This window comes from Acinonyx jubatus, chromosome B4, assembly GCF_027475565.1.
Source record: "Acinonyx jubatus isolate Ajub_Pintada_27869175 chromosome B4, VMU_Ajub_asm_v1.0, whole genome shotgun sequence".
NCBI classification, from domain to species: domain Eukaryota; kingdom Metazoa; phylum Chordata; class Mammalia; order Carnivora; family Felidae; genus Acinonyx; species Acinonyx jubatus.
The window spans coordinates 129098163-129114364 of record NC_069387.1 but is presented as its reverse complement, the minus strand read 5'-3'; the positions used below and the strand labels follow the sequence as shown (position 1 = coordinate 129114364).

Below are 16202 nucleotides of genomic sequence, written 5' to 3'. Positions count from 1 at the left end.
GAATAAATAAAAGCAAGTGTGGCCGTGGGCAAGTCACTTATCCTCTCTTAGCCTATTTCTTTGTCTCCAAATAGGGACAAGGACACCTTGTCCTCGGGAGAGGCCCGAGGAGAGCCATGACATGAGGAGGCAAGGAGTGCTCACAGGTGGGTCCAGAGGCTCCCTCCCCAGTGGCCCCCAGTCAGGCCCTACCTTCTGCAGCATCTGTAGCTCATCCCGGAGGCACTGCACCTCCTTCTTCAGGTACTGGAGCTCGTTCTCCTTCACCCGCAGCAGCACCTGGGGTCATGGGCGCCAGGCTGACCCAGGGCCAAAGGCCAGGGCTACCCCGGCCCACGGCACCCTGCAGCCTGGCTCTCTCTGCCTCAGGCCCCTAAGATGCAACCCCCAACCTGCACCAAGACCCACCGCACCCCATGGGCAGGCTCCTCTAGGAAGCCCTCTCTGATTTCTCCTTGCTGGTTCGAAGATTCAAGAAGTTAACAGATATGAAGGACTTACAGAAGTTCCAGACAGAGTAGAGCCATATATAAATTTTCGTACAATAAAATAAAACACGAGGGTGATCCTAGGATCACACACGTTTTCTCACTCCAGCCTCTCCCAGTAAGGGGGGGTGCCAGCCTCATTCTACAGAGGAGATACTGGAGGGGGCAGGACCCGAAGGGGAGGGCTGGACTCTGGCTGTAGGGCTCTCCTCCCTGGGGCCCAGCCCCGCGTAACGATGCCACTCCCTGCCGCAGGGCACAGCCGGCCTGTCGGGGCCCCGAGAACCAGCCAGGCTGCCCCGCACAGGGGTGGGCGCTCACCTCCAGCTCACAGGAGCTCCGCTCGCTGCTGCGTCCACAGCCGTCGCTGGTGCCCTGCGAGGCAATGAAGCCGCGCAGCCGGTCGATCTCCTCTGACAGGCGGGCGTGCAGCTCCTGGGGGGCAGGGACGGTCAGCGCAGGGACGATGGACCGCCGTCCCCGGAGCCCCCCACCCCAGGCCAGGCTCACCTGGTTGTGGCGCAGCAGCTCCTGGCCCTCTTGCTGGCAGCGCCGTAGCGTGTGCTCACGCTCCTCGGCCTGCCGTGTCAGGGCCCCGATCTCCAGGCACTTCTGTGAGTACTGCTCCGACAGCACCTGCAGCTCCCGCTTCAGCGCCGCCATGTCCGACCTGTGCGGGGCGGAGGACGGCAAGGACGGCATGGGACTCGGGGCAAGATAGACTCAAAGCAGCTCCAGACTCCGGGTTCCCGCCCTAGTTTTGCCTTCAGCCCACTGTGGGGCTGTGACCTGGTGACAGCCTCTCTGGGCCGCAGGTGCCTCCCGTATGAGGGGCTGAGTTAAGCCTCAAAGGCCTCCCAGGTCCTAACATCCCAGAACTGTGCTGCGTGGCCAGAAGGGACACCTACTGGCCGAGGGTGGTACTGCAGCCCAGCTCTAGGGGACACTAACTGGAAGAGGAGGTGGAGGCTGAAGAAGGGGTCTGAAGAGCTATCTCTGTGGACTGGCACGGGGGTCTGGCTGAGGCCCCACTGCTTCTGTTCCCTGTGCCAGGTGGCTGATCGGGAGTCTCAGCTGGGGGCAAAATGATGTGTCCTCTGCCGAGGGGCCTCGGCATAGGTTCCTGCCTCATAAACACCAAGGAGGGCAGCTGGGCCCTTAGCTCAGAACGAGGCCCAGCCCACAGACCCCAGGGTCCGGATGCCAGCTTACTGGTGCTGCTTGCGAAGGCCATCTGGACCCTGTTGGAGACTCCGTGTCTTGCTCAGTTCCCGGCTCAGCTCCTCCTGGTAGGCCTTCTTCATGGCTTCGATGGCTAGAGGCAGGGCAGAGGCATGGGGGGATCTTGGGGAGGGGTCAGCAACAGTAAGCTCCACCTCCTCCAAGGCCCCATAGATACCATGCAGGCAGGAGCAAAGAACACTGGACCAGGCTGTATCAGGAGCTGAGGGGCTTTGGGTAAGTTGCTAGACCTCTCTGAGCCCATCTATCAAGGGAGGGTGACAATCCCTGTCTGACGGGACAGTGCTGGGGAGACGCCTCAGCGTCTGACCACTGGTACGTCTTGTTGGTCACATCCGTGTAAGGCCCCACACAGCCCGCCATCCCTGCAGAGCCTGGAGGGTTCTTTAACAAGGCCCAGCTCCCTTGCCCAGCCTGGCGGTCAGGAGTGCAGGGGCCGCAGCTGGTACAAATCTATGCAACTTTACGCAGGGCACCTAACCACTCTTTGCCTCCAGTCCCTTGTTGGAAAACGGGGTTACCAATAGCACCTTCTCTCGTGGGTTATTGGAAGATGCAGATAGAACATTTAGAGCAATGCTTGGTCCAAAGTAAATGCCCAGTAAATGCTCCCATTGGCTTATTTTTCGGGCTGTGAGCAACCAAGGACCAAGTGTTTCCACACTCACGCAGGGTTATTGGGAGGATTAAATGAGCCCTCACCCATAATCTTATCCCTAATTCTAAAATCCGAAGGCTCTGAACACTGAGAGCTTTTCATAACTCTTTTGGTGGCAATCCCTGACCCGAACAGACGCAGGGGCCACTTGCGGTCATTCTCAGCCCACGTTCAGCATGACTCTGAGAAATTTCACTGTAAAAACCTTGGTGCTAGATTCCAGGGGAGAGTCCAGACTCTGCTGGGAAGGATATCTAACTGATGTACTAAGTTATCTTCCTAAAATGCAAAACACACTGGCCCCAGGCTGTTTGCGATGAGGGGCCAACGGGCCGGGGGTGTGAAGCACGTGGCATAGCGCTGGCAGGTGGGAAAGTTCTGGATCACGTGACTTCTCTCGTCCTTTCCTATCACTCTGCAAACCGCTCCGAAGTGCTTAGGATGTACCAGACCTACACAGCAGGTGCGCAGTGAACACAGGGAGGGAGGGAGCTGTCCAACGTCTCGGGCATTCCTGTTTCCGGCTTGGGAGGGCAGGGGGTGGGGTTCAGGGCACGGCTTTGCAATCAGGGTGCTCTGAGCTCCATCCCCGGCTCTGCCATCTGGACAAGTCACCAACCTCTCTGCGCCCGTTTATTCATCTGTTAAATGGGGGCCCTCGATCAGGCACTGCATGGGCCAAGGGTGCTCGCGTTCCCCAGAACGGGGCTTGGCAAAGGCTCACGCCTTTCCTCCCGCTCTGCCCAGGGCCCGGCCCTCTCACCCGGGGAGATGGCACTTCTGTGGCTGAGCAGGCTCCACCCCAGCACAGAGCACGCACCTGGGCAGGGAGTTGGGGCTCCGTGCGTGTGTACGGCTTGGGGGCGAAACCCCCAGTGGCCGCAGGCCCCTGAGGGAGAGGAGTCACAACCCAGGGAGACAGTAGGGGCGGGGGGGGGGGGGATCCTTTTATTGCCTTGGTTTCCCTTGCTCAAGTAGGAGCAGAGGCCAGTTCTAGGGGCTCCAACCCCCCGTGGTGCGTTTTCCCAAGTCTGGCACTGAGACCCCCCCCTCTCCTATCGAAAGCCTTCCCCGATTCAGCCAGGGGCCGCAGCTGGGAGGCTCGTGGGGCGCAGGGTTCTCACCCGAGGCCGTGGCCGCCGTCTCCTCGGCCAGGAGCCACTCCTTCTCCTGCTGCAGCCGCTGCAGCTCCCGCTCGTGGTGCTGCTGCAGCTCCTCCATCACCTGCTGGTGCGAGGACTCCATCTCGGCCAGGCTGCGCTCGCACGCCTCCTGCGGGCGGGAGGCCAGCACGTCCCGGGGCTGCCCCCACTGCCCAGGACACGGGCCCCCTCCCCAGCCCGAGGCGGGGAGCCTCAGGGGCAGGCTTCTCCACCTCTCCTCCCTGGAGCCGGGAGCCACCGGCCGCACCTGCGCCTGCTCCCCCGGTCCACAAACCTCACCCTGTCACTCTCCTGCTTCAAACCCTTCCGAGGCTCCTATCCTGTGGGGCCAAGTCCCTGCTCCCCTGTCCGACCCTCGTGGCCTCAGCCTGGGCCTTTCCCCACCAAGGAAGGCCAGTCACGGCATGTTCACATCTCTGAGCTTTAGCTAAGGCTAAGCCCTCTGCCTGGAACGTTCTTCTGCTACTTTCTCTTCCGGGATAACTGACTTTGGCCTGCAGCCCAGCTCAGTGTCCTCCCTGCTCTGCCTCTGGACGGCCTCTCCCCTGCCTCCGAAGGCTCTGCTTCTGCTGGACTAGAAGTTCTCCCAAGACAGGGAAGACCTGACCCAGCTCGGAGTCCCCGGCGTCTGGACCAGGGCCTGACATGGGGCAGGTGCTGAGTAAGTGAACGGAAATTGACGACATCACAACACAGGGCCTGCAGAGAAGACTGGCAAGTATTTAGAAGACTGCTAATGCCCACCGCTTGGGAGAGTCAGCTGTGACGGGTGTGCCAAGGGCAGTTGATGGCGTCACCACACTTTCAGTAACCCCATCCCTCGACCTAGCAGAAAGTCACATGTATAAAGACTTGCGGACGAGGGTGAAACAGATGAAAACGGGACACGGTCCGAATCCCTAATGGGGGAGCCCTTAAATAAATGATGGGATCGAGCCTTGCAAAAGAGGAGGCGGGAGGGCAAAAGAGGAGGCAAAAGAGGGCGGGAGAAGTGACCACGGAAAGTCAATGACGGGAAGCGAGGGGGACCAGACTCTCTGTTGCAGGCTTTGAAGATGGAGGAAGGAGCCAGGAGCCAAGGAGCGCAGGTGGCCACAAGCCGCCGGGAAAGGTGAGGAAATGGGTCCCACCTGGAGCCCGGCGAGATCCGAGTTAGACTACCATCCTTCAAAACCCTGAGAGGATAACTTTGGGTTATTTAAGGTGGTGGTAAATTTCTTTCGAGAGCAACAGGAAACTATACGGATGTGCTCAAAGGTAACCAAGGTGACCCCTGGGGTGGGAGCAGGCAGGGGAAGGAGAGCTCGGGTGTTTATTTCTAACCTTTTGATTGGTTTGAATTATTTTCAAAAATGTAAACATATTTCTTATGTATTTAAATTTAAGATCATTAAAAAGGGAAGGGCAAGAGCCCCAAGAAGAAATCGAAGCAGAGGGCCAGATAAGACAGTATACTCCACCCCCCCCCACCTGATACCATAGGGCACGGTGGGTGAGGACCACCCTCCACCTGTCCAGCAGCCACACCAGAGGGCTATAATAGCCAGGCCTCCTGGGTCCAGGTGTTCTGAGTGGGGGGCAGGGAACATCTGTCCCTCTGCATGTGTCCTCCATGTCCCTCCAGTGACAACAACAGAACATAGCTTTGGAGTTCCACACACTGGGTCCAGAGGCTCGCTGTACCGGAGTGAACTTGAACGGGCCCCTTCCCCACGCTGAGCCTCAGTGTCCTCATCTATAAAACAGGCCCATAAGGCCAACTCATGAGGGTCCCTAAGATAAACCCACCTACAGAGATGGGAGCAGCACAGGGGGTGGGGAACCGATGTTCTTAAAGGGCCAGATCAGGCAGGCGGACCCGGCAGTTAATAGGGGGTCAGAGGCACGACCGAGACCAGGAGGAGGGGCTCCTAGAAGGCCAAGTGCTATTCTCTCTGACATATCTTCCCGAAGGCCCAAGGTGTCCAGCAGCCACCTCTGACAGGGATCAAAGTAGATGAAGAAATGCCTGTAAACCCCCCCCCCCCCACATTAGGCTGGAGGGAGGCAAAGGAGTCACTAAAGCCCCAGTGGGTGAAGCCCCAGAACCACCCCCACCCCCCCAGCTGCTGTCCATGGAAGCCCCACAAGCTAAAAGAAGATTCCAGGACGAAGATACCAGGCTGGGGAATCTCTCCCCAGCCGTCCGCTCTCCAGGGTCTGCTGAATCCCCAGCCACCTCCTCCTGGGCTGGCGAGGGGACACAGATAGCTCAGCTTCTCTTGTCTGGCACCCTCCCCATCTGGGGCCCCTCCTCCACTCCCGTCTTTGGCTTGTTTCCTCATCATTCCCTTCTCACCTCCCCCAATTCCATCTGCACCATTCCCATCCCAACCTAACAGGATGAAACACCGACAGCCTTTGTGGTGTCCAATGGCCCCACGGGGACCAGGCAGCCTGGGATGCAGACACAGGTCTGCCTCCCGCTTGAAGGTCTCACCGCCTCTCTGGGCCTCGGTTTCCCCATCGAGAAGCTGAGAAGTCAGAGCAGTGCTTTTCGAACTTCATTTGAGGGACAGAAATCTTTTCCCAAAGGAAATCTAATGCAGGTTCTAAGAGTAAAATCCAAGAGGCTGCTCGGATACCCCTGGCTATGAATGGACCCACCCAGAAAGATAGCCCCTGGGGCGTCGAAGGGCTCCAAGTACAGTCTGAGGCCCTCTGGGTGGGGGTCTCTGAGGGTGTCCCAGCTGCCTCAGGCTGTGGTGTTAAGCCACACCCAGCCTGAAGATGCCCCACCCACTCTGTCCTCTGACCTCTAGAGACCCTTTAACAACACTGGTCCCTCCCCCATCACACCCCTCCCTATGTCAGGTGACCCCAAAGTCACGCCCCCTCCCCTACTCAGGTCCTAACTCCCCTTGGCCCGGGTCTCCCTTCAGTTGAATGCTTCACCCACCACTCAGCTCCAGACGGCTCCCTGGCCTTGCACAGCCGCCCAGCCTCAGGGCCCCTAGGGGCTCTCCTCTATCTGCTTTGGGCCCAGTCACCCAGTCCTAACCTCTCCTCTCCGCACACCCTCCTACAGCCCTCTCTCCTTCGGTCACCGTCCTAGCTCCTGACGCTGGCCCTGTGCCCTCCCAAGCCCCCCCCCCCCCCAACACCACTTTCCCCATGTCATTGTCAGACCCCAAACCTCCTCAGGTCTGCGGAATGAGATCCCAACTCCTTGGCTTGCTGGAGGTCTCCACTGTAGACACCCACCGGCCCTCCACCTCTGGCCCCAGCCCGTGCCCCCACCCCAAACCAGTGCTCTGCTCAATGCCCGCCCCCCGGAAGCCTGCCTGAGAGCCCCGCACAGCGACCTCCAACCCTGGAGCTTCTAGAAGGCCCCGCCCACACAGAGCCTAGGATCCCAGCACTCTTTTCTACTTTAGACACCGGCGGGCTGACTGCCGACAGCTGATGGTCATATATTTTGCAATTCTGTGACACGATTAAGCGCAGCCATTTTAAAAGTTAAAGTATATACGTTTACAATTAACTACATTAAAAACAAAGGTGATACTCATTCATCACTTCCTAATTATTTCACTGCATTTTATTATTGTTTATGCTCTTGAGGTTTTTTTTTTTTGTTTTGTTTTTAAAGATTTTATTTTTAAGTAATCTCTACACCCAACGTGGGGCTCGAACCCAAGACCCCGAGGTCAAGAGTCCCGCGCTCCACCGACTGAGCCAGCCAGGTGTTCCTGTGCTCTTGAGTTTATTTACATCTTCTGTATCTTGTATGGTGGAAACGCTCTATAATTCTGTGCACGTGTATCTTCCCGATTCGGTGTTCAGGGACATCGGCCACAGTGGGAGTATTTACACCACGGAAATTGGTGAACATTGCACGTCAGGGCTTGATTTATTGTTTTGCTGACTTAAGCGAGGGATGAGAAAACGCTAATAATGCAGATTCAACTTCCCAGCGTGCCACATCTACGACCATCACATTGTCACTAGAACACGGACCTGAGAAAATAACTCCAAATGGGATATTCTCAAAAGAAAAAACTATTCTCCAATTCGGCCAAGAAGCTGCAAGTGACATTGACCAACTAGAGTTTTGACAGATGTCTTTTTGTTTTACTCGTGAACATAAACCAAACTGTCAACCAACATGCACGGCAGAACGACACTCGCTTGTCAGTTAGCTGTGCATACAAGCGTTCGGAAAAACCAATGAAAGTCACAGTCAATTCCGAGAAAAGGCAATGTGCTATATATGTGGAATTCGCAATAAAAGTTACATATTTTGTACTTGTACACTGTGTCCTACACATCCTTTCGATCAGTAAAATTTACGGTAAACGTACGTTAGTGTGTATGTGTTTACGTACACATGGATTTTTCTGTCAAACGGTTACCAGACCACTGTCCCAGGCAGACGGAGTGTCCCCTGGGGGCCACTGGAGGGTCCCACATCCCGCGGGCCTTGGCCTGGTAAACACGGGCAGGATTTCTCTGTGCTTAGGGAGTGACCCTGGGGGCCTGCCCGTTGGGGATCCCATTCCCCACTGGCCCTCCTTCCCCAGGGTGGTGTGGGAGAAGGGGTCCACGTGCAGAACGTCCCATGGGGGCTCACACACAGGCTCTGCAGTCAGCCGGAACCGAACTCAAATCCCACCTCTGACATCTGCAGCTCAGTTGACCTCGGGCAAGTCCCATAACCTCTCATAGCTCAGTGGCCTGTCTGTAAAATGGGCACAGTGATCACGTCTACCCGCTGGGTACATTAAATACGAGGACGCATACGAAATGCCTCACACGGGTTCCGCTACGCTCCCAGAACGTTAGCTGTTCTCTGAAGCCACGGCAACCAGAAACCTGCCCCGAGCCCCCACAAAACAGCCCCCCGGCCTCACCTGCGAGATGTAGCCCGGGGGGATATGGCTGTCCTCCTGGGGCCTGGGTGCACTCTGAGGGGCCTCTCCTTGAAGGCGCCATGCCTCCAGCTGGGCGCGGAGAGACTGGACCTACGGGGGGAGGAGGCGAGGTCAGCGGGAGCCTGGAAGCCGGCAAGGGTCTGGTGGCAGGCAGTGAGGAGCTTTGGGTCTGAGAAAGGGAGGTGGCCCGCGGCCGAGATGCAGGCCAAGGGGACATTCCAGCACTTTCCTGGATGGCCAGGTCAGTGACCCAGGAGAACTTTGTCCCAGAGAAGACTAAACGGGGTTGGGAGCAGGACACTGTGATCACAGATATTTATCCCCGCAGGCGGCAGGGAAACGTCTGAGCCTCCGTTTCCCGCCAGGACAATCAGGACAAGGTCTACCCTCTGGGGCCACGCGACCGCTGTGAGGGTTACATGAGCCAAGGTAGGTAAAGGAGGCCTAGGACGAGGTATTCAGAAGATGCCTAATAAGTGCTCTCTCCCTCCTCTCCCCTTCTCTTTGGTTGCGGAGGACAAGACTAAGGAGGGAAAAAAAAAAAAAAAAAAAAAAACCCAAAACAAGAAAACACCGAGGTCCAGGAAGCAAGATTCCGGTTCACGGGAGCCTGGGGCACCACACGGTGAATCAGGGGTGAGCTTCCCGTCACTTTAGGAATGCAAGATAAACGCCACAGCGCGACGGCAGGGACAGGCGGGGCGCTGGTGGGGCGAGGGGGCTCCCCGAGGCCGGCCGGGATGCCTACCTCCTTCTCCAGCGCCTCGTGGCTGTCACGCGGGGGCCCGCGGCGCTCCCCGCGGCTTTGGTTGAGCAGGGCGGTGAGAGGCACCCGCTTGTTCTCCCGCAGGGGCAGCTTCTCCAGCTCTTGCCACTTCTTCTCAATCTCCTCACTGAGGCGGCTCTGCTGGTCCTCGGTCAGGGGGGCCCCCAGGCCCCGGCGCGGCGCCTCGCCGGTCGGCGTCTCCACGGGCCTGCCGTCCGTGGCCTCAAACCACTTGCGACGCTCCTCGGAGCGCTGCGCCAGGTCCCGCTCCAGCTCCTCCTGCTTGGCCGGGCGGTCGAGAGCGCGGGCCGGGGTGCGGGCCCGCTGCGGGGAGCCCTGAGTCAGCGGGGCGAGCTCCACGTAGTCCAGGGACTGCCGCTGCCCGTCCGCCTTCCGCGGGCCGCCCCGACCGATGACCTCGGAGCCCACCCGCTGCTCCCCCGCCTTCAGGGAGCCCTTCTGGGTGCTGTGCGGCGTGTTCTCCTTATTGCAGTCCGAGAGCCTAGGGTGCCAGCAGAGCCCCGTCAGGAGGGACGTGTGACGCTCAGCCCCCAAGCCTGCGCTTCTGGAGCACCACCCGTGTGCCGGGGCCCGGGGACAGACCCCGGTGGGGGAAGCAACCCAACCTAGAGGTTACAACTAGAGATTCATCATTAAAGGACCCTGGGAACCATCCCAGCTCCAACGCTTAGCAGCAGAGGGACCAGGAGAGCTGGCTTCCCTCCTTGACCCTCAGTGACCGCATCTGTAACATGGGACAGCGGTGCCTCTCACAGGATGGACGTGAGCACTAGGCGAGTGAATGTGCCTAAAGCAACCGCGAGCCCTTCGCCAAGGCTGATCAAAGTGTTATTACAAAGGTGCGGTTTGAGGCAGGGTCCTGGGTTCAAGAGGCTCACAGTGGAAAGGGGAAGATGCCCACGGTCACGGTTGAGGGGGTGAACAGTGACCTCTGGGTGCACAGAGCACGAACAGTGGCAGTCGGCCCCTTCTTCCGTTACTTGCCCAGGCAAAAACTACGCCTCCCGGCGTCCCGTGCAGCTGTGGGGCCACGTGACTACATTCTGCCCAGTGGTGTGAGAGGCGGTACCCTTTCCAGGACCAAACGTGCCCTGGCCTGGCCCCTGGCTGGGACTCCGTGAGGACAGAGCCAAAGGTGGGAGTCGTGGGCCACGGAGCTGCCCCACCAGGCCTGGAGGGCACACCTCTGGATTGTTCTGGAGAGACAAAGAAATCTCTCCCTTATTTATGCCACTGTGTTTGGGGCTTCTTTGTTACAGCAGCTGAGACTACAGACTAAGTAACGGTCAGGCTGCATAGACCTGCAGAGTCTGCAGAGGGCTCCTGGGCACATCCCTCACGTGAAGGAGGGGCCACACTCAGCGTGACAGATACGGAATGTGAAACTCAGACAAGTAAGTCACTGGCCGGACGCCGGATAGCCAAGGTATGGCCAGGTTGGGGGGCTCGTGCCGGGGGCCTCCCGATACCATACCCTGTTCCTGCTGTCCCACAGCTGCAATTCCCCGCCCCCCGCACAGGCGGCTAGGGTTCACACTGTATGCGGGTTCTGCCACCAGCTTACTCAGCCCTCCTACCCTCTAGTCACCTCCAGAGGGTGAGCTCCCCATCCAGACACCCTCTGCCTAACAGGCTTAGATGTAGCGGAGGGGGGTGGGGGGGGTGTCTTTGACTCACTGGCATCTTCTCCAAAGAGTCAAAGCCCCTTCCCACCTTTCGGGATGTCACAGAATACAAAGGCATGGCAGTCAAACCTCAAATCCTCAAAGTATCTTCAGGGGGTTGCCAAGAACGCTCACTGCCCTCTCTCCATTGTGTTGATGGAGAAACTGAGGCCCGGGAGGCACAGCCGCGGGGCCCTCTGGCGTGTGCCAGAACCCCACTCAGGGATGCAGGAGGAAGCGCCTCCCTCAAGGTCCCGCTCCAGCTCGGCACATACTTGGTGACATCCGGGGCAGAGGTTGGCCGCACGGTCTTCCTCAGAGCCTCGATCCAGTTTCGCCGGATACCCGAGGTCATGGCCGACAAGGTGTAGACAGCATCCTTGGTCTGCAAGTCCACCCCACGGGCAGGTTGCCACACGGTCAGCCCCACCGCTCCCTCGCCACCGTGCACCCCCAGGGAGGGTGGCCCGTCCCCCCCAGGAGGGCATCTGAGGTCCTGCGCCTGGGGATGAGCTCCCCTCCGCCAGCTGGCTCCAACGTTCAGCCCCAGTGATAGCCGGGGTCTCCCCAGACACGGAAAGTGCCGGCGGCAGAGCTTCTGACTGGCTCTGAGGACAGGGGCTCTAGGTGAACGAGGGAAGCCCATCACCCCCGATCAGGCCCCCCCCGACCCCCCCCGCACAGAGTCTCACGTGGATCTGGAAGCCATAGTTGCGCTGCACCGCGTACTCGGTGACATCCGTGCAGGAGCGCAGGTCGATCTCGCCATCCAGCTCGTCTGCCTGCCGCGGGAAGGCCACGACGGTCCACGATTTCCACTTTCCCCACCTAGGCCCCCCAAGCCCCTCCCAGGGACACCCCCCCCCCCAGCACCTGATGGTGGCAGGGAGCCTCCCCACTTTGTCTCACCTCCTCTGCGGTGGAGTCCCTGTAGTACTTAAGGCTTGAATCTGTCAGCACAAACCAATGCTTCTTCCACTGTGAAGGAGACGTGGCGGTGAACGAGGGGACGGGGCGGCAGGGAGGGTGGAACGAAAGGGTGTGTGCGTGCACCACTCTACAGCTGTCCTGGGTCTGGCCAGGTCAACCGTGGGGGCCCCGGCCCCCTCAGCCGCCCTGTTGGGGGGCCAGGGGGGGAGGGGGACAGAGAAGAGTCAGAAAATCCAGATTTTGCAGCCTGGCCCTTCCAGGGGCAGCGTCTGTGAAAGGGGATGGCTTTTTCTCAGTGACCACACCTTGCCGGTCCTCCTGGGAGCCCTTCTCTGACTTGCTGACAGCAACATAGCCCTCCGGACCCTCTCCATCAAGATCACCAAGGCTCCTACAAGTGCACGCCCGCCCCAGGGCAGACCAGGAAGGGGCCGTGACCTGTGTAAGGCCATTCACCTAGCAAGTCAGGGAGCAGAGCTTTGCGAGTCGTTTTCCCCATGGCCCTCTGGACCCCCTCAGTAACCAAGGACGAGTCTCCCAGAGTAAGACTGGAAGGTGGCCTCGGGTGGGGGGGGGGAGGTAGGTGTCTGAGCACCGGTCCTGTTCTGTTTCTTGATCGGGTTCCTGGTTACACGCCTGTTCGGCTTGTGAGTGCGTTATCTGCACATTTATGATTTGGGCCCCTTTCTGCAGTGCTGCTCTCTGCTCCGGCGGGCGCTGGGCTGGCAGGACGCACAGCAAAGGGTAGGGGCACCACAACAGCCTGATGTTAAATGTGCCAAGCTCAGCCCGCCTCTGGGCTTCTGGCCATTCACTGGAATGCCAGTCAAGGTCCGCCCACCACCAGGGTCAGCACATATCACCCAGTCCTCAGCCCTCCGGGGGCTCCCCCACATCACCAAACTCCATCCACGTTGTTATTTCAAATATTTAGGCTTCTTTCCTCAAGAAATGGCAAGTTTTCAGGGGTGTGCTGGGATGACACTTTCAACTTCTTTCTACATGGCCTCCCCGAAGAAATAGGGGTTGAGCCTCCAAGAGACCTAGATTACAATGATTTTATCCCTAGCTGTGTGTCTTTGGTCAAGTATCTCGGCCTCTCTGAGCTCCATTCTGGGCACTTGTAAAGGAGGGCTGATAAGAAGGTCGGAAGTGTCTATCCCTCCCTAGTCTATGACAGTTGAGGAGCTAGATGGAGTTCTATGGCCTTAGGCAGCCCAAGTTCTAGGCCTGGATCTACCGAAGCGGTGGCTAGGCCCAGAGGAGAAGTAAGCTTTGTGGGCCTGTCCCCTGTCCGTGCACCAAGGGGCTGGGCTGGCTGAACTCCCAGGGCCCTTCCAGCTCGGACATTCCAAAACCCTGTGAAAGAAGATGAGTAGTGGCCAGCTCTGGGTGGGGCCTGTAATCTCTGCCCTCCAGAGACCCTGGGTGGGGAGGCTGGGAAGGGTCACTGGCAGGGTGCCAGACCTTGTGTGAGCCTGGAGCGTAGCCACCAGAGGACTGGCGAGCAGGCAGCAGGGACGGAAGGCTGTGGGCTGGAGGGAATAAAACATGTGGGGAGGAAACACAATGAGATTCCCTTTGGCTCCGGGCCCTCCCCGGCATGCGGGCTGCGTGCCGACCCGAGCCACGGGCGCATGCAGGACAGGGGTGGGGAGACGTCCCCTCCCAGGCTGAGCGGGCAGGAAGCCAGCTCCAGCTCCCAGACTCCATCAGCCTGGCAGATGAAAGGGCAGAGCCAGCGACAGGCCGCTGTCCCTCCTGGTGATGGACACGTTAGAGACAGGGAAGGGTCGTTAGCTGAGCTATAGCAGAGACCCTACACGGCCCGACCTCTCTGACCCTGCTGTCTACCCTGGAAAGAATCCTCATTATCCATATGCCCATTTCACAGATGTGGACTTAACATCTTCACAGACTCCGCTCAAGTCCTTCGCAGAGGACGTAACCAGGGGAGCCCCAGGTGGGTGAGACTTCCGAGCCTGTGCTCTGAGACCCGCTTCTAATGGGGAGGGAGAGGCTCCCGCATGGCTGAGTCTTTGGGAATCTGTAATGTCTCAGGCCAGATGATCTCTGTGAACCCCTCAGACCCGGTCAGGGTCATCAGGAGGGGAGAGGGCCCAGGGGCTCTCGGTGAGAGGAGGGGATGGGGCGTAGGGCGTGAGGGGCTAGGAGGCCTCTACCCCTGCCACCCTGTATGCCTGCAGACTGTCCCAGGGGGCCAGGATGACAGCGGCCTCTGCTTCCCACCCCCTCAGCCCAAGGCCCGCCCTGACTGCACGAGAAATGCCCGCCCGCAGGGTGCCCACTCTGAGCCCACCTGCACCCCTCCGCTCAGAGGCCAGGCTCTCTAGAGGCCTAGACAAGCTGCGGAAGCAGCTCAGACTCCTGGGCTGCCCCCAGAAACCCCCTGGGGCACTGAAGCTGCACAGGCCAAGCCCTCCCCTCTGACTGCAGTCCTCCTACCTCCCCGGGCTCGTCCAAGATCGACATCCATCCCTTCTTGAAGTTGAGCAGATCGGGCTATGGAGAGATAAGGAGGCACATAAGTTAGGCCTAGTGGAGAACCAACTAGGGCTGGGGAAGGAGTGTGGTACCCATCCTGCCCCCTGAGTCCTGTGAGACTGGGGTCCTGGAAAGCCAGGAGAGGGGGCTGAGGGCCCAGGTAACCCCCAAATCCGGGCAGGCTCCCCGACCCCTGAGATAGCCTTGGCCCCTGTCCCCCACAACCCCTGAGAGCCAAGACGGCAGGCAGGGTGACTGGCACATCTACCACAGGTGGCCAGGCTCCCCTCCTGCCAGCCTACTTCCTCACCAAAGAGTGGGAGAGAGACCCCGGAGGGCTCTGAGAACAGCCTGAACCAGCATGTTCCAGAGGCCTGTGAGCTAGGTAGCCCTCCCACCCCCACCTAGATGAAACAGATGCTCATCCGGGTGGTTTCTCTGGCCACGCCCATCTGGTGGGCGCCAGCCACCTGACCCTCCCTGCCCACCGGCAGACTTCTCTCTCGTGTCTAAGGCCTGGTCCCTCAGCAGAGTGTCAGCTTCTGCCCGCTGGCAGGGGGGAGAGCAGGGCGGGCCAAGCTGCGGGCAGGGAGGAGGTAGCCACCTGTCGCTATGGCCCTGAGCCCACCTATCAGTACCGTCATCACAGCCTCACCAGGCCAAGGTGTCTGGTTGCCTGGGAAGGAGCTTGCGGCTCGGCTCCGTGGGGTGGGCAGCAGAGACAGCAGCTGGAAACCGGAGCCACCTGACCTGGCCACCTCCCCTGACCCGCCTTCCTCCCCATTCTCCTCTTCCTCGGGTGGAGGAAGTGGCCTAACAGGGGCTTGGGCCAGGGGCCTGGACATCCACAGCCAGCCACAGCCCAGGCTGTGCAGCCAGGGCCCCTGGATCAGCAGGCCAGCAGCCCCACCCCCGCAGGGCAGCCCCTCCCTGCATACCTGTCTGAGGGAGGGGACCCAGGCTCGGCTCAGAGCTGGGAAACCCTGGGGCTGTGTTTGCCCTGTCTCTCTCGATTCTTCCTCACCCTGTTCCCCACGAGTGCCAGAGGCTGCCCGGGGTGGTCCCAAGCGAAGACCGAAGATTGGCAGCTACACTCGGGGCCACCGAGTCCCCTGGGTAACCTCCCTTCAGACCGGGACCTCCAGTGACCCCCAAGTTCTGGCCCACGGTGACTAGGCCTCAGCAAAAACCTGCTGAATAAATATCACTCCCCCACCCCCCCCCCCTTTACCTTCCTGATCGAAATTCCTGTGCTTTGGGGGCAGTCTCCACCCTCACCCCCTGCCTCTGAGAAGTCAGGCTATCTGGGATGGCCCACAGAGCTGGCCTTGCTGTCCAGGGGAAAGCCCCTGGGAAGGACGAGCAGACCACCGGGCCATTCAGACTGGGCCAGGGCTGAGGGATCAGCCATAGGCTTCCAGAGCTGAGCAAGGGCTCCCCAGCTAGAATGACAGGCTGGGACCCCAAGGGGTGCCTGGGAAGCAGGGGGGGGGGGGGAAGGAGGGGTCCCTGTGACCTTCCCCTCCCTGAGCCCTGGCTGCCTAATGTAGCAAATGATGCTGGGGGTAGGGGTGCGGGGGGTGGGGGTCCTGCCGTCCCCAAAGCTTTGTGAGAGGGCTGAATGAGCTACGTGTGGAGGAGCTCGGTGACCCTCTGGAAGCTGGTACAAACACACTACGAGCGTGTCAGGTACGAGATGGGCACAGTGACCTTGGAGGGAGGAGGATGCCAATGTGAGATTTTAAACCTGCTGGCGGGAGCGGGGCGGGGGGGGGGGGGGGACAGGTCCTGCAGTCACCTGGGAACCTCTGTCCAGGGTCAAGAGGTCTGCTAGTGTAAATCTCTCATGCCA

General features: G+C 59.5%; 1 protein-coding gene across 2 annotated transcripts in view; it reads right to left on the bottom strand.

Annotated features, from left to right (window-relative positions):
* The window catches only part of TRIOBP (TRIO and F-actin binding protein), a 50638-nt gene that overhangs the window by 2258 nt on the left and 32178 nt on the right, over positions 1–16202 (bottom strand). For both annotated transcript variants that reach the window (XM_027070787.2, XM_027070796.2), the window contains 11 exons: positions 14312–14368; positions 11825–11893; positions 11608–11697; positions 11191–11300; positions 9213–9732; positions 8444–8554; positions 3513–3660; positions 1701–1803; positions 999–1158; positions 810–923; positions 193–279 (listed from right to left, as the gene is read on the bottom strand). In XM_027070787.2, coding sequence (XP_026926588.2) covers positions 193–279; positions 810–923; positions 999–1158; positions 1701–1803; positions 3513–3660; positions 8444–8554; positions 9213–9732; positions 11191–11300; positions 11608–11697; positions 11825–11893; positions 14312–14368 — 1569 coding nt within the window. The remainder of the gene's footprint in view (positions 1–192; positions 280–809; positions 924–998; positions 1159–1700; positions 1804–3512; positions 3661–8443; positions 8555–9212; positions 9733–11190; positions 11301–11607; positions 11698–11824; positions 11894–14311; positions 14369–16202) is intronic.